General features: G+C 42.5%; 1 protein-coding gene across 1 annotated transcript in view; it reads left to right on the top strand.

The window, feature by feature from the left end:
- The window catches only part of gtpbp4 (GTP binding protein 4), a 68796-nt gene that overhangs the window by 10325 nt on the left and 34694 nt on the right, over positions 1 to 23777 (top strand). The window contains exon 6 of the mRNA XM_084326787.1: positions 1714 to 1806. Within this exon, the coding sequence (XP_084182913.1) occupies positions 1714 to 1806 (93 nt within the window). The remainder of the gene's footprint in view (positions 1 to 1713; positions 1807 to 23777) is intronic.

Raw genomic sequence — 23777 nt, 5'->3', positions numbered from 1 at the left:
GATCGCTATGTATTGTGTTGAGCTCGAGTCCCGGGAACTATAGCGAGTGCCCGGAAGTAATATGGGTGATCACCACTTCATCCACATGACTTCCTGTTTGGCGCTTCTGCCGATCAGCCACCAGATGGCGCTCTTGAACCGCTAGAGGATTGAGAGGAGCTCAGAACTGTGTGTGAAGGCTGCAGAGGGGAAATATGATTCCGATCACATATTTTTGAAATATTGATATTAAAGACGAGTTAGGGCGTCCTCGGCAACTTTAGCATGGCTAGGAAAGACGCCTAAACACGTTTTCGGCACTTAAAGTGTTAAAAACAATTGATAGGCAAAAGAATGACAACAAAACAAAAGAATGACATCCTCAAGGCATGTAGATTTATAATATTTTAACTTAAAACTAGGCTACTTTTGCGTATACAGTCATTATATTCCAAATAAAATAAGTCCCGAGACTCTGTGCTGCTGCCGACTTTAAATCAAATAGGTGTCTGTGGGCAGTCGTCCGACATTAATAAACAGCAGTCTGTTATAATCACATTTCTATGAGCTAACGAATTCTGTTATATTGGACATTTGTATTAATTATATCAAGCGAAGAACTGAGAAATTTGGCAGAGAGAGACGGCAACATTATCGTGGGTTTGCGTGATGACTCCCTCCACCTCCCAACGACTTATTTGCAAGAGTATGTCGCAGCAGATTCAGCTGTTTTCAGGCTCTATCTGGGGACCGCTCAGCAGCGCCCCCCACCCAACAGCTGAATTGCCAATGGCTGAATTGGAGTACTGCACTGTGCCGGCACTGCTGGTGTGCAGCTCCGGCTCTGCAGCTGCACATGCACTCGCAAACCCAGCACTAAGCTCTCGCTGACAACGTCGTTGTCATTATTAGAAGCAACGATGAAACAAATGTAATGATTGTTTCGTTCATCGCATAGGCTATTTAACTTTAGCCTATTTTAATACAATTAAAATAATCAAATTGTGCTTAGAGGGAATTATTTTCACCGGACATTATGACCGGAGAGATTAAATATGTCGGACTTCAACAGATTTTGCCGGTCAAATACCGGTAATTACCGGCTAACGGAAACGCTGCCCTGTGGATGCTCTGTCATATTTACAATCTTTCCCAAGTATTTGTCTATGGAGCAGCTCCTTACTTAATGCCTGATGACATCATAAGTTTGTGTTTGTGATTTAACATGTATGAATTCTTAATGGGGGTGTTCCCCTTTAAAACTTCTCAGACTTCTCTTCTGCATCCTAATAATGATGACCCTAGGAGAGATAAGAAATTATATAATTAATTAAAGTAGAAAGCATTGCATTCATCATAACTTAAAATGACTAGAACAGCTAGCTAAGTTAAAATATATGCTCAAGTCACCAACCGTGTTTATGAGCTTTTGAAAGCAGTTGCCTGGCTTGCCTGTTCAGACACTTTGCCTCTGTCCCCAGGTCACCAGAACAGACGTGGATGTCTAGGTTGTTGAAATAGTTTTTAACCAGGTGTGTTTTTAACCCTGTTCTCCCCAGGTCACCAGAGCAGACTTGGATGTCTAGGTTGTTGAAATAGTTTTTAACCAGGTGTGTTTTTAACCCTGTTCTCCCCAGGTCACCAGAGCAGACTTGGATGTCTAGGTTGTTGAAATAGTTTTTAACCAGGTGTGTTTTTAACAAGGTGTTTTATTTTAAACACGGTCCTCCCCAGGTCACCAGAGCAGACGTGGATGTACAGCCCTATGCCTTCACCACCAAGTCCCTGTTTGTGGGCCACATGGACTACAAGTATCTCCGTTGGCAGGTGAGCTGCTTCCTTCAGGACAGTAATCCACTACACATGCGCCCGTCCCATTTATCCTCACTAAGCTAAGTACACTTAGGTACTCAACCACTTTGGTGATGTATTGTGATGTGGGACATAGTCAGGTCAGGTCAGTCATAAATATTTGGACATTAACATAATTTTCTAAATGTTGGCTCCATACACCAACACAATGGACTTGAAATGAACAGTTTCCATATGTCCCCCCCCCCCCCCCTTTTATTTATTTTTTTAAACTTAAATTTTTTTTATTAAACATTTATAGACAAACAACACGACATATACAATAACCTCAACAACACTATTAAACAGACATAAATAATAAAGAAAAAATGTAATACCCAAAAGACGAAAAATAAAAAATACTGACTTAAGCAAATAAAAAACATAAAACAGTTGTCATACCTTAAACAAAAATAAAATTAGAAAACATTAAGTGTGTGACATGGGTTCAGAGACCCTCTTTGAACCTCTTTCCTCCTTTACCCTTCGCCCTCTTGTGGCGTATTTGGTTCTTCCTCTGTGATGTCGTTTTCGTTCCCCTTGTAATCCTCCCACTTTCCCCATCTTTCTCCAAATTTCTCTTCCTGTAACCTCAGCATGTGTGTTATCCTCTCCATATCCTGTATCTCTTCCACTATTCCTACCCATTGTGCTATTGTCGGTGGGTCTTCCTTGTACCACAGTCTCGTTATTGCTTTTCTGGCCGCTATCAACATTATCTTTATTAAATATTTGTCCCCCCCTTGTATTCCCTCGTGTGTCAGGTCTCCTAAGTAAAGCACCAGTCCTGTTTGTGGTAACCCGTATCCTAATATTCTGATCATTGCCTCCCCTATCTCCTCCCAATACCCCTTCAGCTTCTGACATCCCCAGAATATGTGCGTGTGATTTGCCCCCTCCTTCCCACACATCCTCCAGCATGCTCTTTGTGTTGGTGCATATTTTCCCTTCAGCTCTGGGGTTATAAAGAATCTGATTATGTTTTTCCATCCAAACTCTTTCCATATCCTCGATCCTGTTGTTGAATGTTGCACCTCGCATATGTTCCCCCATTCCTTCCCTGTTATTTCTATCTCTAGCTCTCTCTCCCATTTCTCCCTTATGTAATCGGTCGTGTGTCCCTTGCTGTTCATTATAGCCCGGTATATTGCTGATATTACTCTTCCTTGCCCCCCTTCGTATGCCCATACTATCATCTTTATTATTCCATTCTGTTCTTCGTCTTTGGCCCCCCTTATTTCTTTGTTGTAGTAGTCTCTAACCTGTAGATATCTGAAGTGGTCCCTGTTTTCTAGTCCAAATTTCTCCTTTAATTTTTGTAGTGTCTGCATTTCCCCCTTTATCATTTTGCATATCGCTGTTGCCCCCCCCCCCCCCCCCTCTCCCACATTCTGAATCCATGGTCTAACCTCCCTGGTTTGAATCTCTTGTCATGTGCTACCCATCTCAGAACCCCTGACTGCTTCTCCAATTTGTGTGTTTTTATTACTCTGTTCCATATGGTCAAGGTGCATTTGGTGATTGGATCTAATAGTCCCTCTTTTTCTTTAAATAGTTCCCTATCTCCCACCAGAGCTTGTACCTTGTATCCCTCCCCTTCTTTTTCAATGTCTTTCCATCTTGCCTCATATCTGTCGTTACACCAGCACGTCACTGCTCTCAGTTGTGCTGCATAGTAATAATCTTGTAGGCTGGGTACTGCCATCCCTCCCTCTTCCTTTGGTAGTTGTAGTGTTTTATATCTGACCCGTGGTCTTCTCCCCGCCCATATGAACCTCGATATCAGTCTGTCCCACTCCCTGAATTGATTATGTGGTATTTGTATCGGTAGTGACTGGAATAGGTACAGTAACCTTGATAGTATGTTCATTTTAATGACCTCTATTCTTGAATTGAAGTCCAAGGGCATTACTGTCCATCTCTCTAAGTCTCTCTTGATGTTCTGATTTATCTGTGTATAGTTCGCCTCAAACAGTTTCTCCACCCCTCTCGTGATGTTCACCCCTAAGGATTTAATCTTGTCCATGTCCCATCTTATCCCGTACTGTTCCCTAATTTCCGTCGTTGGGGTATAGTTCCATGCTAAGGTCTGTGTCTTTGTCACGTTTAGTTTGTATCCTGAGTAGTGGCCATATTCCTTCAGTAGATCCATCAGTGCCGGGAAGCTCTTGTCTGGTTGCCTCATGTATACTATCACGTCGTCCGCAAATAGGCCTAGTTTATATTCCGTTCCCTTTATCCTTACTCCCTTAATGTCCTCGGTCTGTCTGATCAGTTGTGCCAGTGGTTCTATGAAAACGGCGAAGAGCGTCTGTGAGAGACAACATCCCTGTCTGGTAGCCCTCTCTAATCTGATTCTATCCGTCAAGCTGCCATTCACCTTAACCCTCGCTGTCGGTTCTTGATATAGCGCCTTGATCATCTTCATCGCCCTCCCGTTCAGTCCGAACCTCATCAATGTTTTATATAAAAATGTCCAGCTCACACTGTCGAATGCTTTTTCTGCATCTAGGCTAATCAGTACCGCGCTACCACCTTGTTTTTGTATCTCCTCTACTATGTCTAATGTCTTTCTCACGTTGTCCTGTGTCTGTCTCCCTTTAATAAATCCAGTTTGATCTTCATCTATAATGTCTGGCATAAACGTCTCAAATCTCTTTGATATTATCGATGTATACATCTTGTAATCCACGTTGAGTATGGACACAGGTCTGAAACTACTACATAATTCTCTATCCTTCCCTTCCTTCGGTATCGTGGTGATTATGGCTTCCTTCCACGAGGGGGGCATTTTTCCCTCTTCCATCGTGTGTCTGAACGCCGCCCCTAACATGGGTGCTAATTCCGTTCTAAATGTCTTGTAGAATTCCGATGGGAATCCGTCGCTCCCCGGAGACTTGTTGTTTTTAGCTCTACTAATTGCCTCTTCCAGTTCTCGTTCCGTAATTATTTTATTTAATTCTTCATTCTGTTCTTTCCCTATCGATGGTAACTCTAGCTTCTCCAGATATGCTTCTATTTCCTCTTCTCCCGCTGCTTTTGGCTGTGTGTATAGTTTCTCATGGTATTCTCTAAATGTCCTCTATTTCAGCTGGGTCTCTCAATATGTCATTAGTCTTTATATCCCTTATTGTGTGTATCGTGTTCAACTTCTGTTGCGTCCTAATTCTCCTAGCCAACAATCTGGTCGCTTTTGGTCCCCCTTCATAGTACGTTTGTTTCATGAACCTCGCTTTCTTTTCTATTTCCGTCAATAATTCCCTATTTATCCTGGCCTTTACTACTTTGATTTCTCCGAGCGTTTCCTGTTCTTTTGATATCTGGTGTCTCCCCTCTAGCTTCTTCAGCTTCCCTATCAGATTGTGATATGTCTCCGTTCTGGCCTTCTTCAGCATTGCTGTCTTCTCCATCAATTTCCCCCTTATCACCACCTTCAGTGTGTCCCATAGAATGTTCGGATCTACCGCCCCGTTGTCATTTTCTTCCTTATACCTGGCTATCTCCTCCTTGATCTGACTCACCACCCCCTTGTTATTTAATATTCCTACATTTAGTCTCCAGATCGTGTTCCTCCGTCTCCCTTCTAGATCTACTGTCAGATATATGGCACTGTGATCCGATATGTCCGCTACTCCTATTCTGCTCTCCCGTACCCTGTAACTGTCCCCCGTCGTCATCAAAAAGTAGTCTATTCTCGCATATGTCACGTGCGGGTGTGAGTAGGCCTGCCACGATAACACATTTTGCTGGGCGATTAATTGCCCCCGAAAATATCGCGATGAGCGATATTATTGCGACCGGTTAGAGATTTTTTATTTTTTATTTTTTTTTGGAGAAATTTATTTCCCAAAACGTATTTTGAAGCCCACCGCTCCGTCTTTTCCGGTGTTTTAGACTTTTATTTTGAAGCCCACCGACCGGACCGGAAGTATTGTTGTGATTATCAGGTACTTTTTGGGTACTTTTTTAGTCCCTGCTCTGTCGTGGTTCCAAGCGAGTAGAAGTGGTACCAGAAAAGTCACGTGAAACACTGCAGACCACTGATTGGTCAGAATAGAGACGCGTCACTCGTTGGAGAGTCTGAGGGAGTCTGAACGAAAACAGAAAGCCGCCATCTTTAATGTCTCGCATAGGATTTCATAATCATTATGTTTGCAGCAGGCACAAGTGCAATAAACAAAGGATACAGTCAGTGTATTCTGCCTCATTTATTGATTAAACAAAACCGACATCAACACAATTTGCCACCGAGCGGAGAGTTTAGTCTCGCAAAAAGATCGCTGACTTGTTAAGGCTTGTTGTTAGGTTAGGTGCTAATGTTGTGCTAGCGTTTTAGCATGGCTATCGTACATAGCGTGATCAATATAACTTGCTATTGATTGTTTGTATGAGTAACGTTAATGCTAGTAGAATAGACACAATGAGGGGTAACGTTAGCCCCACGGAGCTCCTGTGCTGTGCTCTGTAGTAAAGCCAGCGGCCCGCCTCCCAACACGGACAGTGACTGACTAGGGGCACTGGTTCCGCCTCATTAAAACAAACGCGCAAATAGCAATTAATCGCACCCGTCAAAATCATTGCATTCATTTTAATTATCGCGGCAATTAATCGATTTATTGCTTATCGCGGCAGGCCTAGGTGTGAGTAATGTGTGTGTTTCCTGTCCATGGCGTGCATCCCCCTCCAAACATCTGTAATTCCCATTTCCGTCATCTGAATATTCATATATCTACTGATTGGTGCCCGTCCTTTTCTAGTACTCGTGGTGTCTAGGTCGTGATTCAGTTAAAATTAAAATCTCCCGCGCATATCAATATCCCTTCTAGTTCCATCACTATCATATCAAAAATGGTCTCATATAAATCCCTCTCACTCTCTGGGGGTGCATAAACATTCACTAACGTAATCATTTGACCCTCCATTTTTCCCTTCACCAGAACAAACCTTCCCTCCTTGTCTCTTACTTCCTTGATCAATTCAAATTTGACTGTTTTTGATTAACGTGATTACTCCTCTCCTCAGGTTCCGTTTAAAGGAACTATAGTATGCATTTTCATATCCAAATCTCTTCAGTTTCTCATGATCCTGTGCTACCAAATGCGTCTCCTGCAGAAAAATCACTTCCATCTCACTTTTTTTACACTTCAACATCACTTTGCCCCTCTTTATCTTATTATTCATTCCATTAACGTTTAACGACATCATTTTTATACCTTTAACCATTGTCATCTTTCTTATTCTTTCGTCTGTCAGTCCCCCCCATGTCACATTCATTCCCCCCTCCGGTTGTAGCCTCCGCTCTCTTCACCGAATACATATAATGATTAACATAAATAAAAAACATAAACTTTACATAAAGTGCTCCCAAGGCGTTCGGGGGGTCCCTGTGTCCCCCCCTGTCCCCTGCTGGTGGGTGAGGAGTAATTGCTCTCCTAGTGAGAGGCCTCCTCCTGACGGCTTGGGGTTTTGAAACCTGTACCCCCAACCGCTCGTCATATTTGTCCAGCATTCTTACTGTTTTTATTGCTGTCGAGCTCCTGGTCAAAAGCGCTATGTCCTTCATTCTGATCAAAGACCCCCATTTCCTAGGTCCCTCTCAATGTGGCTCATATGTTCCAATGTCCCTCCTTCCTCCCAAATCCGTGTGGTGTCTTCTGTGTACCCCTTCTTACTTTCTTTTCCTCCCCTCTATTTTCTATGTGATGTCCATTTATCCCCTTAATCCCTTCCAACTGTGTTACTCGCAGCGTGTGTCTATGTATTTGTTTCAATATATTCTGTGTTCCGTCTATCATACCTAATTTTATTTCCATTTATTTCCTCCATCATCATGTGTATTATGTGTCCATGTACACGTTATGTTCGTTCCTATATCCTGCCTCTACCTGGGAATGTGTGTTTATGTATGTTATTTCAGTTTCTATATTTTGTCTCTATTTGGATAGTTTTTTCAATCTCTTGTGCGTGTACTCATCCGTTCGTCTCCTCCCGCCTCCTCTCCTCCGTCTCTGGCCTCCTCGTCCGTCTCCGCCTTCGGTCTGTCACGTCTCACCTCGGCTCTCTCCCTCCTCTCCCGGGTTTCGATCTCCTACTCTGGTCCATCTGCGCGCTTTCTCCAATCTCTGCTGCAGGCTCCGCGTCTGGCCCTCCTGTCCCCTTCCTTCTCCGTCCTCCGCCATCTGCATCCCCCGTCGCCTCATCTCCGCCGCCTCCCGCGCCGTCGCGTACGTCACCGTCCCTTCCTTCCAGTGAATCCTTAGCGAGGTCATGGGTGATTGGAATTTCATTCCGTTTTCTTTCAGAATTCTCTTCAGTCCCGCGTAGGACCTGCGTGTTATTGCTACCGCTGTCGAGTAATCGTGATCAAACGACAGTCTTTTCCCCTCGATTTCTATCTTCTTGGTCCACGCGGTTCTGAGTATCAATTCCTTAATCTCAAATCTCAGAAAGTTAATAATCACCGCCCTCGGAGGTCTGTCCGGTTGCGGTCTCGGAGCCAACGCCCTGTGGGCCCTCTGTATCTCCATTTTTTCCAGTCCCGTCTCCTTCAGTTGCTCTTTGATAAGCTTTTCCACATATTGGATCACCGATTCCCCTTCGACTCCTTCTTTCAATCCCCATATTCTGATGTTATTTCTCCGTGACCTCCCCTCCATGTCCGATATCTTTGTCTCCATCTGTTCTTGTTTTTGAATCGCACACGTTAACACCTCGTGTATCTCTGTGTTCCATTCCTCCATTTGCGCCGTTCTAGTCTGTACCTCTGTTACGTTTCTGTCCTCTTCCGCCATCTTCTCATCCACCCTTTTGAGTTCTGTATTCATTTCTCCTCTGAAGTCCTCCTGTTCCTTCCTCAATTCCTCCCGTAACTTCCCAATATCATTTCTTATCGTGTCCGAGTTCAGTTTTATGGTCGCCTGCATCGTGTCCGAGTTCAATTTTATGGTCGCCAATATCCCGGCCTGCATGAGCACGGCCCATCCTGGCATTTCCTTGTCCGTCTCAGCCGAGACTCCCCCTTCCTCCGCCTGCTCCTTCTCGGTCTCGCCTCGGGGGTTCTGCTCATATTTGTTTTCTCCTCCTTCCTTCTCGTTTGCATCTTGATTTTTGATCTCTTTTCGTCACTTTTCGGGTCTTTATTTCTCCGTTTTTCGCTCTTTTGACAAGGAGCCTCACCGCATGCGTGCTACTCTTCCGCTCTCATACCGGAAGTCCTGTCCCCCCCCCCCCCCTTTTAAACCTCGTAACATTCCGACTTGCCTGATTGACACCCTACTCTGCCTATTATGTGCTTCCAATTTCGGGTTATAAGACAAAACAACGAGCGTCCGTTTAGAAAAAGTGACTGCCTCCCGATGACCGGACCAATCACCTCTGGCGGTGAAAATTATTGACTTTTTGTAGCCAATGAAATTCTGGAAACAACGGTATATGACTTGAGGGATGTTTACCAGGAAGTATATGGTTTTCTCTCGCCGCAAAGTTCCAGACTCGTTCCACTTCTGCTGCGTGCGTTACTTCATTGGTGCCAATGGCCATTTTGGATGAACATACCTATACATACTAGGGCTGACCCCGATTAGTCGAATAGTCGACTAATCGATTGAAAGGAGCCGTAGTCGACTGCCAACTTCTTATTCTAATGCAAAAATGTATATACACTACCGTTAAGTTTGGGGTCACTTAGAAATGTCCTTATTCTTTAAAGAAAAGCACTGTTTTTTTCAATGAAGATAACATTAAATTAATCTGAAATACACTCTTTACATTGTTAACACTTTGATTACCGGCGATGCGGTGCGCCTTACCGCCGTTGAATGCCAGCACCCACTTCAATGATAGCGTTGTGAACACATAATCTCTGTCTTAAATTATGGCTATGTGTCTAATCTGCCCGTCGTTTATCAATGACTTGGTTGCAGTCAACATTGTCGAGACGGATTGTTTTTTAATCGGTTCATTTCCGTTTTATAGTATTTTGAAAAGCCCTAGTTTTTCAGGAAAATATAAAGATTCCGTGATAAACGGCATTTACTGGAATATTCTGGCATACAAAAACGTCATTTTTCGGTCTATTTATGAATCGTTTTCAAATAAACGCTAGATTATCGATAGTATATGTGTACTTATGCACGCTAGAGAAGCGATCTGAAAAATATATTCTCATTTCCTGATCAGCGTGCACACACAGACACACACACACACACATAGGGCACACGTTGATATATAGGTCAAAATAGATCCGATTACCCCAAGACTGGTAAAATAAATTGTTTACCTCATATCAGATGTTCTCCAAAAAGATTATTCCAATTCCTGATCGCCATTCCAAATATCGATCGCGTTTATTGATTCAGCGTTGGGTACTGGAAATACATAATCCACGCTGTTCTGAGGGTCGCGAAGACTTGGATCTCTTCAGATACCTCGCCGGGAAAGTAACATGAGGAGGCTGGACCCCCCCCCCCCCCCCCCCCCCTCAGTCTAAACCAATGTAAATGTAAATGTAAACCAGGGGTCAGCAACCTTTTTGACACGGAGTGCCTGTTTGAAATATAGTTGTAACTAGTGTGCCTCAACAATATTCCATGCATCGTAATTTTTTTTCTCATAATCAGGTCTTTTCAATGATAATTTTTACATTATCACTTTAAGTGCCGAAAACGTGTTTAGGCGTCCTTCCCCGCCATGCTCAAGTTGCTGAGGACGCCGTAACTCGTCTTTAATATCAATATTTCAAAAATCTGTGATCGGAATCATATTTTCCATCCGCAGCCTTCACACACAGTTCTGAGCTCCTCTCAATCCTCTAGCGGTTCAAGAGCGCCATCTGGTGGCCGATCGGCAGAAGCGCCAAACAGGAAGTTATGTCGATGAAGTGCTGATCACCCATATTACTTCCGGGCACTCGCTATAGGTCCCGGGACTCCATCTTGATACACTGGACATCGATCGGTTGCAAATAACTCGATAAACAACATGATTTGGACGTATATAGTATTATACAACCTGGAAATGGACCCGGTATTTCGACATCCCATAATGGAAAACTGTCTACCCCACGCTGATCGCCCAACGGCCCGCGGAGACTGGGGTGAGTTTTAGCGTGTAATATTACCGTGTTCGACACTAACTGCTATGATGAACATTTGACCCACATTAGATGAATGGTATAACGCTGCCCACGGAATTATAAACGCCCCCTCGCCCATCCGGTCAACATCAGATGACGTGTAGTAACTTCCAGAAGTCCGTCCAGTTGGATTTTTTTATATTGCGCCGATTGCTATCAAACTATTTGATCATCAATATAATGCATTTGGGGCTATAAATCACGTTCTGGAGAAAGCTGCAGAAAGAGATGAAAACATACTTATACTTTAGATCATATTTTAGTATGAATATGTGAATGAAAAAGTTTAACGTTCATACACCCTGAACAATACATATAGGACATTGAATGGGCCCTAATAATGGCAATTTAGCAATAGAATTAAAAAAGTTATAGCCCTGCAAAGAAGGGGAACTTCTCCATAGACAAATAGAGCTGGCAAGGGATGGTATATCATGAATTTAGCCTTAGACAATCAAAGTGTTATTACAAAATGATTGTTATTATTAACAATATTATTATGATGGTTGTATCAACCCTAAATCTGAGTTGGGGGGGGGGGGGGGGGGATGCAATGCAGACAAACAGCTGCATACAGTGCAACCATTTCACTCACATTTGCCCATTCATTTTTGGACACATCACACACCATCGGTGTGTGTACTGTACGTGTGCTGTCATAGCTCCACCTACAGGCCTAATGGAGAACACCAGGATGTGAATGAAGGGTGAATGTGAGGTATATCGTGTAAATAAGGGATTGATCGCAAGACTACACTGTAAAAAAAAATAAAAATAATAAGTTACCAGAACTTAAAAATATTGAGTTCAGTTACTGTGCATTAAGGTTTTCAGTTTTCAATCCATAATAAGTTAACAGAAAAATAAGTACACAACCACATTATTTCAACCTAATAAAACTATGTTTATTGTCATTGTTTTAAGAACACAAGTTGACTTGTAATACTCACATTAATATTAAAAAAAAAAAGGCTTTTAAAGGGGAACTCCAACATTTTGGGAAATTAGCTTATTTAACATCTTCCCTGGAGTTAGACAAGAAGATACATACCTTTTTTGTCTCTGTGTGTGCATTTTAGCTTTGGGAATAGACGCTCCGTTAGCATAGCTTAGCTTCATCACTGGAAGTGAGGCAGGACAGTAGCCTTACAGTGCCGTACAGTGTATTGCAAGGTCTGACATTGACCAAACTTGATATGCATGACCTTGGTGGGCTCTAGGTCAACTCCTGAAAAGGGGGTCAATGTCAGACTTTGCAATCAAAAGTTAGGGGGCTAATAACCCTTGCCATAATTTCAGTGCGCCCCCTAACTTTTGATTGCAAGGTCTGACATTGACCCCCTTTTCAGGAGTTGGCCTAGAGCCCACCAAGGTCATGCATATCAAGTTTGGTCAATGTCAGACCTTGCAATACACTGTAAGGCACTGTAAGGCTACTGTCCTGCCTCACTTCCAGTGATGAAGCTAAGCTATGCTAACTGAGCGTCTATTCCCAAAGCTAAAATGCACGCACAGAGACAAAAAAGGTATGTATCTTCTTGTCTAACTTCAGGGAAGATGTTAAATAAGCTAATTTCCCAAAATGTTGGAGTTCCCCTTTAACATGTGCAATGTTCAATGAAATAGAAAAATAAATAATAAAATGTGTTGATTGACACTTTAGTTGCCAAAGGATGAGGTTAGGCGTCCTTCCCCGCCATGCTCAAGTTGCCGAAGACGCCGTAACTCGTCTTTGATATCAATATTTCAAAAATCTGTGATCGGAATCATATTTCCTTTCCGGGGCCCTGAGACACAAGTGTGATCTCCTCTCAATCCTCTAGCGGTTCAAGACCGCCATCTGGTGGCCGATCGGCAGATCGAAAAAACGGATGTTACCTTTAACCCGGCAGGACTCACTCCATATGTGGTCCGGGCACTCGCTAATGTTAGAGAGACTCAGTCTTCACACAGTGAACATCGATCGCTGCAAATAACTCGAAAAAACAACATGATTTGGACGTATATATTATTATACAACCTGGAAATGGACCGGGTATTTCAACATCCCATAATGGAAAACTGTCTACCCCACGCTGATCGGCCCGCGGAGACTGGGGTGAGTTTTAGCGTGTAATATTACCGTGTTCGACACTAACTGCTATGATGAACATTTGACCCACATTAGATGAATGGTAAAACGTTGCCCACGGAATTATAAACACGATCCCCCGCCCATCCGGTCAATATCAGATGATACGTAGAAACTTCTAGAAGTACGTCCAATTGAAATTTTTGATCTCGCACAGATTCCTACCAAACTGTATTTCATCATCAATATAATGTATTTGGGGCTATAAATCACGTTCTGGAGAAAGCTGCAGAAAGAGATGAAAACATACTTATACTTTAGATCATATTTTAGTATGAATATGTGAATGAAAAAGTCTAACGTTGCTACACCATGAACAATACATATAGGACCTTGAATGGGCCCTAATAATGGCAATCTAGCAATAGAATTTAAAAAGTTATAGCCCTGCAAAGAAGGGGAACTTCTCCATGTTAAATAGAGCTGGCAACGGATGGTATATCATGAATTTAACCTTAGGCAATCAAAGTGTTAATCCCACTGGTCACAATGGTGACCATAATAATGTTTTTGTTATAAGGCTCTGCAAATGTTACTGAATGATGTAGCAATGTATTTCCAGCTAAATTGAAATAATAAACAAATAAAGGGTCTCAATTAAATATGTGGTAGTAAAAATAACCTGTGGGAGGATTTCAACAAGATAAATGCGACAACAGTGCAAAATATTTCACTATAATATTTCAAAGCAAAAAAAAAAAAAAAAAGTATATATATATATATTTTTTTTTTATATTACTGCTGCCCCCTGTGCCTATGAAAATGCCCCCGCGTGCCTATGCAGGCACGCGTGCCTAGGGTTGCCTACCCCTGGTCTAAACCAATGGGGTGCAGTTACACAGGGAGAGACGATAGGGGGCGGTATTTTCCCAATTGAGCTCAGAGAGAGTCTGCAACACTAGCGTGAGGCTCGATTGATGAAATATGAATTAAAATCGTGAATAAAAAAAAATACGACAAACAAACGCTATATGTCGTTGGTGGCACTCAACTGGCGGCATGAACTAACGACAAATCGCGTCCCTGGCACTCAAAGTGTTAATGTGGTAAATGACTATTCTAGCTGCAAACATCTGGTTTTTAATGGAATATCTACATGGGTGTATAGAGGCCCATTTCCAGCAACCATCACTCCAGTGTTCTAATGGTACATTGTGTTTGCTAATCGTGTTAGAAAACTAATGGATGATTCGAAAAACCTTAAACGCTTGTGCAATTACGTTAGCACAGCTGAAAACGGGTTTGCTGGTTAGAGAAGCTATAAAACTGGCCTTCCTTTGAGCTAGTTGAGTATCTGGAGCATCCTATTTGTGGGTTCGATTATACTCTCAAAATGGCCAGAAAAAGAGAACTTTCATATGAAACTCAACAGTCTATTCTTGTTCTTAGAAATTAAGGCTATTCCATGTGAGAAATTGCCAAGAAACTGAACATTTCCTACAACAGTGTGTACTACTCCCTTCAGAGAACAGCACAAACAGGCTCTAATCAGAGTAGAAAGAGAAGTGGCAGGCCCCAGTGCACAACTGAGCAAGAAGACAAGTACATTAGAGTTTCTAGTTTGAGAAATAGACGCCTCACAGGTCCTGAACTGGCAGCTTCATTAAATGGTACCCGCAAAACGCCAGTGTCAACGTCTACAGTGAAGAGGCGACTCTGGGATGCTGGCCTTCTAGGCAGAGTGGCAAAGAAAAAGCCATATCGGAGACTGGCCAATAAAAGGAAAATATTAATATGGGCAAAAGAATATTGGACGGAGGAAGATTGGAAAAAAGGCTTATGGACAGACACATCGAAGTTTGAGGTGTTTGGATCACACAGAGGAACATTTGTGAGACTCAGAACAAGTGAAAAGATGCTGTAAGAGTGCCTGACATCATCTGTCAAGCATGGTGGAGGTAATGTGATGGTCTGGGGTAGGGCTGAGCGATATGGCCAAAAATGATATCGCGATAACGATATCGATAACTATCATATCACGCGATATCGATAATTATCTATATTGTTATAAGTATATATATATATTTTTTTTTTAAACAACAGATGTATGTTTATTTTGCAGCAATTCTTTGTCGTTGCAGCCATCTTTAGGCGTCGGTTACACACAGGGTGTTTTCGTTTCGTTTTCAAGATGAGTTTCGCTTTCCAGAGCGCAACGTAGTGACAGCCGAGTTAGACATTTGTTTCGCGATCTGAGCACTTTCGTTTTGTCAGAACGAGGCGTGGTCGGACCGCAACGGATCGTGTCTCGAATTCAGCACTGAGCATGCGCGGAGGTAGTTACCTTGGATGTGCCAATACACTTCCTGCAAAAAAATCAACAAGCCACCATCTTTAACACTTTGATCGCCAGGGTTAAATTCATAATTTACCATCCCTCGCCAGCCCTATTTAACATGGAGAAGTTCCCCTTCTTTGCAGGGCTTTAACTTTTTAAATTGTATTGCTAAATTGACATTACTATGGCCCATTCAACGTCCTATATCTATTGTTCAGGGTGTAGCAACGTTATACTTTTTCATTCACATATTCATACTAAAATACGGTCTAAAGTATAAGTATGTTTTTATCGTTTTCTGCAGCTTTCTCCAGAACTTGATTTATAGCCCCAAATGCATTATATTGATGATGAAATACAGTTAGATAGGAATCTGTGCGAGATAAAAAAAAATTGGACGTGCTTCTAGGAGTTACTAAGTATGAGCTGATGTTGACCGGATGGGCGGGGGGTCGTTTATAATTCCGTGGCCAACGTTATATCATTCATCTAGTGTGGGTGATATGATCATCAGAGCAGTTTATATCGAACACGTTAAAAAATAACGCTGAATCTTACCGTATCTTCCTCGCGCCGTTGAACGATGAGCGTGGAACTGAAATATTCCTATTATGGGATGTAGAAATATCCGATCCATTTCCAGGTTGTATAATAGTATATACGTCCAAATCATGTTGTTTATCGAGTTATTTGCAACGGATCGATATCCAGTGTGTCAAGATTGAGTCCCGCTAACGATAGCGAGTGCCCGGACGAAATATGGGTGAGCACCACTTCATCCGCATCACTTCCTGTTTGGGCGATCTGCCGATCGGCCACCAGATGGCGCTCTTGAACCGTTGGAGAGTTGAGAGGGGCTCAACAGTACATATCATGTCTCCGGGAGAGAAATATGATTTCGATCACAGATTTTTAAATATTGATATCAAAGACGCTGCCCAGCGTCTTCGGCAGAATAAGCATGGCGGGGAAAGACGCTGCCCAGCGGCGTGAATATTAAAGGCAACCAACTTGTGTTCAGCTTTTCGTTCAGCGTTTCTCTGATTGGCCACACGGCCAATCAATCAATCCACTAGCACGCGGCCTTGCGGCAAGAGAGACAAGAGAGACGCTGCAGTCGCGGCAGAGAGCCGCGCATGCGCATGAGGCTCCCCCAGGTGCTCTTGAGAGGAGGAGGTCCTTGTGTTTGAGACAGCCATATTAGACACATAGCCATAATTTAAGATATAGTTTATGCATTCGCAAAATATGAGAGCGCTTGTCATTGAAGGGCTTCCTACAACGGAGGAACGGCCGCTGCTGCTGCTGGAGCTGAACCGAGTCAAGCCGCGGGCGGCACACGGAAGCCGGGGAAAAAACAACCGCGTCGCCCCGTTGGCTCTTCAGCAAGGAGCCTCCACAGCTCCAGTTAACCTAATTTATACCGTAATGAATCATTAAAAAATATACCGTTAACTGGAATATGTTGTTTCTTTACACATATGTTGGATTATGTAATTGGGTTGTCATGACAAAACAATAAAAATCGCTACTTTACATCAGGGTGAACGTTGTTACACTGCCACCACCCACTTCAATGACAGAGCTCTCATATTTGCGAATCCATAAACTATATCTTAAATTATGGCTATGTGTCTAATATGGCTGTCGCGAAGTCATTGATAAGCGACAGCCATATTAGACACATAGCCATAATTTAAGACATAGTTTATGCATTCGCAAAATATGAGAGCTCTGTCATTGAAGGGCTTCGTTCTACAACGGAGGAACGGCCGCTGCTGCTGGAGCTGGACCGAGTAGAGCCGGCGGCGGTGCACGGAAGCCGGCGACAAACCACCGCATCGCCCCGCTGACGTTAAAAACGCGAAATAACGTTACTGATGTACAGTGACACCCAGAGTTTCTAGTTACAGTAGTGACGCGTGACTCGAGATAGTCCTAACACTGTAACAGTGTTTATTATTAAGAGTCAGATAGTCCTAACAGTGTTTATAGTCCTAACACAGTGTTTATTAGTAAGAGTCAGATAGTCCTAACACTAGTGTTTATTATTAAGAGTCAGATAGTCGTAACAGTGTTTATTATTGCGAGTCCTAACAGTGTTTATTATTTCATAACTGTATGGGCTTTGTTTATACATGTACAGTGACGAGTGAATCTACCGTTGGTTGTTAAAAACGCGAAACATAATAATCAGTCAGCAGCGCTCCACTGCTACCGCAGCCCAACACAACAGTGTTTATTATTTCATAACTGTATGGGCTTTGTTTATACATGTACAGTGACGAGTGAATCTACCGTTGGTTGTTAAAAACGCGAAACATAATAATCAGTCAGCAGCGCTCCACTGCTACCGCAGCCCAACACAAGTGCGTTGGAACAGCAGCCCAACACTACACAAGTTGGTTGCCCGCGCTGCCGCGCTTGCTCTTTGGATTTCATTTGGGACGTGGGACGGCTGCGCTTGCCTGCGCCAATCAGAGAAAAGCCGAACACAAGTTTGTTGCCTTTAATATTCACGCTGCCCAGCGTCTTCTGCGATTAAAGTGTTAAATGCCTCCGTGAGCTATTTAGCCAATGTAGCACTTATTTTTCAGCAAAGAAAATGCAATAAAAGTGCAATAAACAAAACGGATACATTCACTGTGTTCTGCCTCTTATTTGTTGATGAAACAAAACGAACATCAACACAATTGACCACCAACAGCAGATAGTTTAGTCTCACAAAAAGATCTCCGATGTTGTTAGCTACATGCTAACGTGAATGGAATATGCCAGTACAGTATAGCATTGTGGCTAGCAGCTAACGTTAGCTCACGTTAGCCAGCCAGCACCAAACTGATGATATCAGGAGCTATCAGTAGCTAGATAACATTAGACAACGCCTCATGTATTAAACAAAGGTGAATAGATGACTGGGCCATTTTGTTTAATGCTTGTTAAGATTGAAAGAGGAGCTCTGAGCTAACGGGGTCTGATAGCTAATGTTAGCTCACGTTAGCCAGCTGCTCATGCAATCGTTAATGCTAGCAGAATGAATGGATGTAAACTTTATTTAACATATTGCAGAATGGGTACAATACAATACGGCTCAATTAGAGCTGCCGCGATTACCGCATTACCGCGGTATCGCTGTTACATCACGCCCACCGCAAGAGTAGGCTGAATACCGCGTCACCGCTGTTTTTTTTTTTATAATAATAAAGCACCCTTCTCTCGTTGGGCTTGCGGCTCTGCAGATATACCCTACTCCTCTATCGAGGTTCCAAGCGACCCTATTGGGTACCAGAAAAGTCATGTGAAACATTGCAGACCACTGATTGGTCAGAAGAGAGACGCGTCACACGATGGATCGTCTTGCAGTGCTTTTACTTCCTGAATCTCAGCCATTGATCAGAGCTCAGTCACAACACGGCTAATATACGTTGGCTCCCACCGGAGACCGGAGTGGATTACCGACGTACCGTCGCTCCTCAGGGAACGAGGCATAATGATTTTACTGCAACGAAATGTTATAATAAAAGCCCTTCGTTCTATACACTTGTCTGATTGAAAACTTTATTAACAGACCGCAGAATGGGTACAACTCTGCACGCTCTGAGCAAAGAAAGTAACTGAGATATGAATTGAGTAACGCTTGCCTTGCTATGGTCCGGTAAATACGAACGTGTAACTATATAATAGTGATGCACCGATGTGGAAATTTTGGCCGATACCGATAACCGATATTAATATTGCTGTTTTGGCCGATACCGATATTTACCGATGTCGATATCTCTGTATAGAAAAAACTTTTTTATGATAATCAAATAAAGAACTATTTTCCAAACGTTTTTTTTCTTTTACTTTTGTAATTTATTTTCAGAAATGACTGATATTTTTAAACAATATAAGACCAAAACATGTTGAATGAAAATAAATATTTAAATAAAAATACATTGTACAACAGTTCAAAACTTGAGGACAGTAGTAGGCCTTAAATGGCCAAACCCAACAGTATTGGTATGTATAAGCATTTATAAGATAAAATGTGAAAATGGAGCCAGAACAAACTGAACAGACACTGGCCTTTGCAGTCTTCTGAATTGTAAGTACAGTAACTGCCCAGTACTTTAGGGTTAGGCCAAAACATGTTAAATGAAAATAAATATTTAAATAAAAATAAGTTGTACAACAGTTCAAAACTTGAGGACAGTAGTAGGCCTTAAATGGCCAAAGCCAACAGTATTGGTATTTATAAGATAAAATGTGAAAATGGAGCCAGAACAAACTGAACAGACACTGGCTTTTGCAGTCTTCTGAATTGTAAGTACAGTAACTGCCCAGTACTTTAGGGTTAGGCCTAACCCGTGGCCTTCCCAGGCTTTGGAAGCAGACAAATGTTGTGCTTAACAAACAGGAGCATTTCTGCTCTCTCTGTACCGATCCTATTTCTCTTTTCACTGACAACATTTGAAGCGGCAGAGAAGAGACGTTCACTATCCACGCTAGTGCAAGGAGCGGACAGGTACTTGCGTGCCACTGAGGCGAGGGCAGGGAAGCGGGTCATGTTGCTTTGCCAGTACTGCAGCGGGCTCACGTTTCTGGGGATGGTGGGCTCACTCAGGTAACCATGCACCTAAAAGAAATATAGACAAGTCAAGTGTAAATATACATCTCTGGCAAATCATCAGGAAATTATTATTAAACATTTGCATTCATGACACCAAATTAAATAAAATAACTGTTCATTCAATTATCTATTTTTCTGTGTTAGCCGTCTATTTTTATCTAGCACACTCTCAGGAGCAAAACAGAAAGAAGAAGCATTTCATATTTCATACAACAGATGGGATCACGTCAGCAGCTGTAGCTGTATGAGAGCTAATCTCTCTTGTCAATTCTTCAAAGGGTGCCAGGAGTGTAGTAATTTTGTCAATGAGACTCCACTGGTTTGCGTTGAGAAATACAGGCAGTCCGTGGTCAGCCTCGTACACAACCAGTGCGCGCTTCTGTTCCAGGATAGTTCTCATCATCAAGAATGTGCTATTCCATCGTGTCGGGACGTCCTGTTGTAGCATCTTGATCTTCATCCCCATGTCTTTCTGGATGTCTCTCAGCCGAGAGATACTAAGGGGGGAGCTTTTAAAATGTCCAACTATTTTTCTCGCTATAGCCAAAGAGTCAATGACGCTTCGCTGGCTTAGTACTGCATCGTGCACTGCTAACTGCCCCGAATGAGCCATACAGCCCAGGCTTTTAACACCACACTCCTCCATTGCCTTCACCATGTTGCGTGCGTTGTCTCGAAGCACGACGTGCACATTTTCTTTCCGGATTCTCCATTGAGTAAACATGCCGTCAAACGCACTGGCTATGGCGATACCTGGAATAAAATTAAAAAAAAAAGTTTAATCAAAGACACGTTAGCTATAGCTGGCACTCACCACCTCCTAATAGACAGTATCCTCCCCACCGCATGTATATTTCTCTCCCACCCACCCACCCCCTCCAAATGTACAGTCTCCCCCCCACCGTATGTATATTTCTCTCCCACCCACCCACCACCTCCTAATGTACAGTCCCCTCCCCATCATATGTATATACTCCGTCAGGATCTATGGGTAACAGTACTGTATAATTGAATACCGTTTGTCACAAATGTATCAGTACTAAATATGTCCCTATGCCATAAATGTCATGTATGTTGTGTATGTCAAATGTCGATATGAATTGAAAATGGGGGACCCTGATGTAAACAAGACAAACGTCTTTCTCTGGTCTGCATCCCCTTAACAATTGTGTGTATTGAGCCGTACTGTATTGTACCCATTCTGTAATCTGTTAAATAAAGTTTTCATTCATTCATTCATTAATCATGATATAATACATTATACATGGGTTTCTGGCAACGTCACAATAGGATGCGCGCGAGTCTCAGGGCAGAAAGCAACGGAGACCCCATAGAGAGAGTGTATATATATATATTTATATTTATAGGGCAAATATAACATAGGGCATATATACCGTCATCTTGCACCATGATGACCTTTTTACACTGCCAGGCACCAGGGCAAAGTATATACTTGAACTACTGTGGCGTTGTCTGTGTTTTTAGCGTGTCGGGTATTTTAAGTTTCTAGCAATAATAACTATTACATTATTTTCTGTGGAAAAAAAAATAGACCAGTCTATATTGGATATCGATTTCCCCAAAATAACGCTACCTGCCTCGACCGAATCCGTGCATTGGTTATATACTTATCCAGATATGAATTATCACCTCAATGAATAATGCGTGGCGTTGTATGTGTTTTTAGCTTATCTTTTACAGTGTATTTTACGTTTGGGCAATCTGTTATTAGAGGCTACATTTTCGTGGAAGAAAAAATACACCAGTCTTACAGTCTAATATAAATAATTAAATGTATTCGAACAAGAAACCCATGTATAGACATAGCAGGCTAAATGGCTAAACAATTGCCAGGCCTACCTGTATGCGAGCCAGGGAAGTCTTGGGCATGTAACACAGCTCTCTTCATCTCAAAGTTTCCGTCTATCCACTGAGCAGTGAGGCTCAACATGCTGGCTTGGTTGAGATCTGAACTCCAGATATCCGTTGTAAAACTGATGTCATTGACATTGCTGTCGAGTAACTTGTGGACGTTGGTGGCTACGATATCGTAGGGCTGGGCGATATAACGATAACGATAAATATCGCGATATATTTTAATAATCGATATCGAATATCGAAATAAAAAAAAAATCGAAAAATCGTTTTTTTTTTTTTTTTTTTTTACCTGCAACAGGGCAGTTTTAAAACCAGACAGTGGACAGACTTGTCTTTCTTGCCTGCAACTTAAAGTAATGGCTTTGCTTGTCCAAATGACAATACTGACCAAATTCAGATTTCTTTTTCTCTTGTCCATTTATTTTGTTTGCTTTCTAATTTAAAATCGGTGGTGCAGTGGCAAATTGACAGTAGGTCAAACGCTCCACGCGCGTGCGCGCGCATGCACAGTTTTTTTTGGCTGCTCTCGTCCTGCAGCTGGATACTATTGCCTCACAGCGCGGCCGTCAGCGCGCGGCCCAGAGAGCGCCGCTGGCTCTGCGGCTCTGCAGCTGCATGCTTCTCCGGGAGTCCGGTTGGATAATGCCATGTAAAAAGCGATTGCGCGTACTTCAGCCTCAGTGACCGAGGTATAACGCCGTTATACCGAGTTATACCAGCACTGCACCACTGTTTAAAATACATTTTGAAACCGTCTGTACACAGTAGGCTATGTGTGCTAGCAGAACTAGACTCTAGTCACGAGTCACAGTGCACATGTGCGGTGGTTTGTCCACCAAAAAAGCGCCAAAAGATCGAAAATAAACTAGCAAAGCCAGAACTGTTCAACTCCTCTGGAGCCACAGCCAGCAGAGAAGCCGGTTTACTTTAGCTTTTAAACCAGCTGCAGCCTGAGAACTGGAGTGTGAGGGGATGTAACACTAAAGATGGCGGCAATGACAAAGAATTGCTGCAAAATAAACATACATCTGTTTAAAAAAAAAAAAAAAAAAAAAATTAATTTTCTTTTATACTTATAACAATTCGATAATTATCGATATCGAGAAATAAAATAAAATTATCATATCGTTATCGCGATATGATTTTTTTCCATATCGCCCAGCCCTACGATATCGTGTAAGGCAGGCAGGGAGACATTCGCAAAATAACGACGACTTGGCATGTCGTAGCGGGGCTCAGCGACCTCAAGCACCTCGCTGAATCCTTCGTCTTCCACGACTGAAAACGGCTGGTCATCACAATCACAATCATTGCATATAGCATAGCGAGGATCCTCTTTATACACTGTGAAGAATGACCAAACGGACGACATGCTGCTCTCTCGCCAAAGTTTTTTTTCTTCCGCCTCCAGCAGTACTTCGGCCCCGCCCCCACACGCATCTAAGCATACACACACGTAAACACAGGAATGGTCACATCGGCCTGTTCACATCGGAGCTATTTTGACATCGGACCGATACCGATGTGTAAAAAAATTACCATATCGGCCGATATTATATCGGCGGCCGATATATCGTGCATCACTACTATATAACGTAATGCCACAAAACGAATGCCTTTGTAATCATAAGTAGTAACGTTATAATAATAAGAAGAAGAAGAAAGGGTCGCGACACAGAGGGGATACTTCGAATCCGTGTTTCACTTTTAACGAATGCGTGCTTGCCGAATCCCAAACAATATTCATGCTGCAAAGTCATCCTCTAAAGATAGACATTTAGACTAGAGGCAGGCTATATGCTATAAAGAGTAGACTACAAAAAAAAATGCATTCAAACTTTTTTTGTGTGTGTGTGCGGTAATAACCGCAGCGGTAGGAAATATTTCGCAAATGTGTGCGGTAAGGAAAACATCA

The sequence above is a fragment of the Notolepis coatsorum genome, assembly GCF_963971535.1.
Source record: "Notolepis coatsorum genome assembly, chromosome: 13".
Lineage (NCBI taxonomy): Eukaryota > Metazoa > Chordata > Actinopteri > Aulopiformes > Paralepididae > Notolepis > Notolepis coatsorum.
Note: the sequence above shows the minus strand (reverse complement) of the source record. Positions and strands in the feature narration are given on the sequence as shown.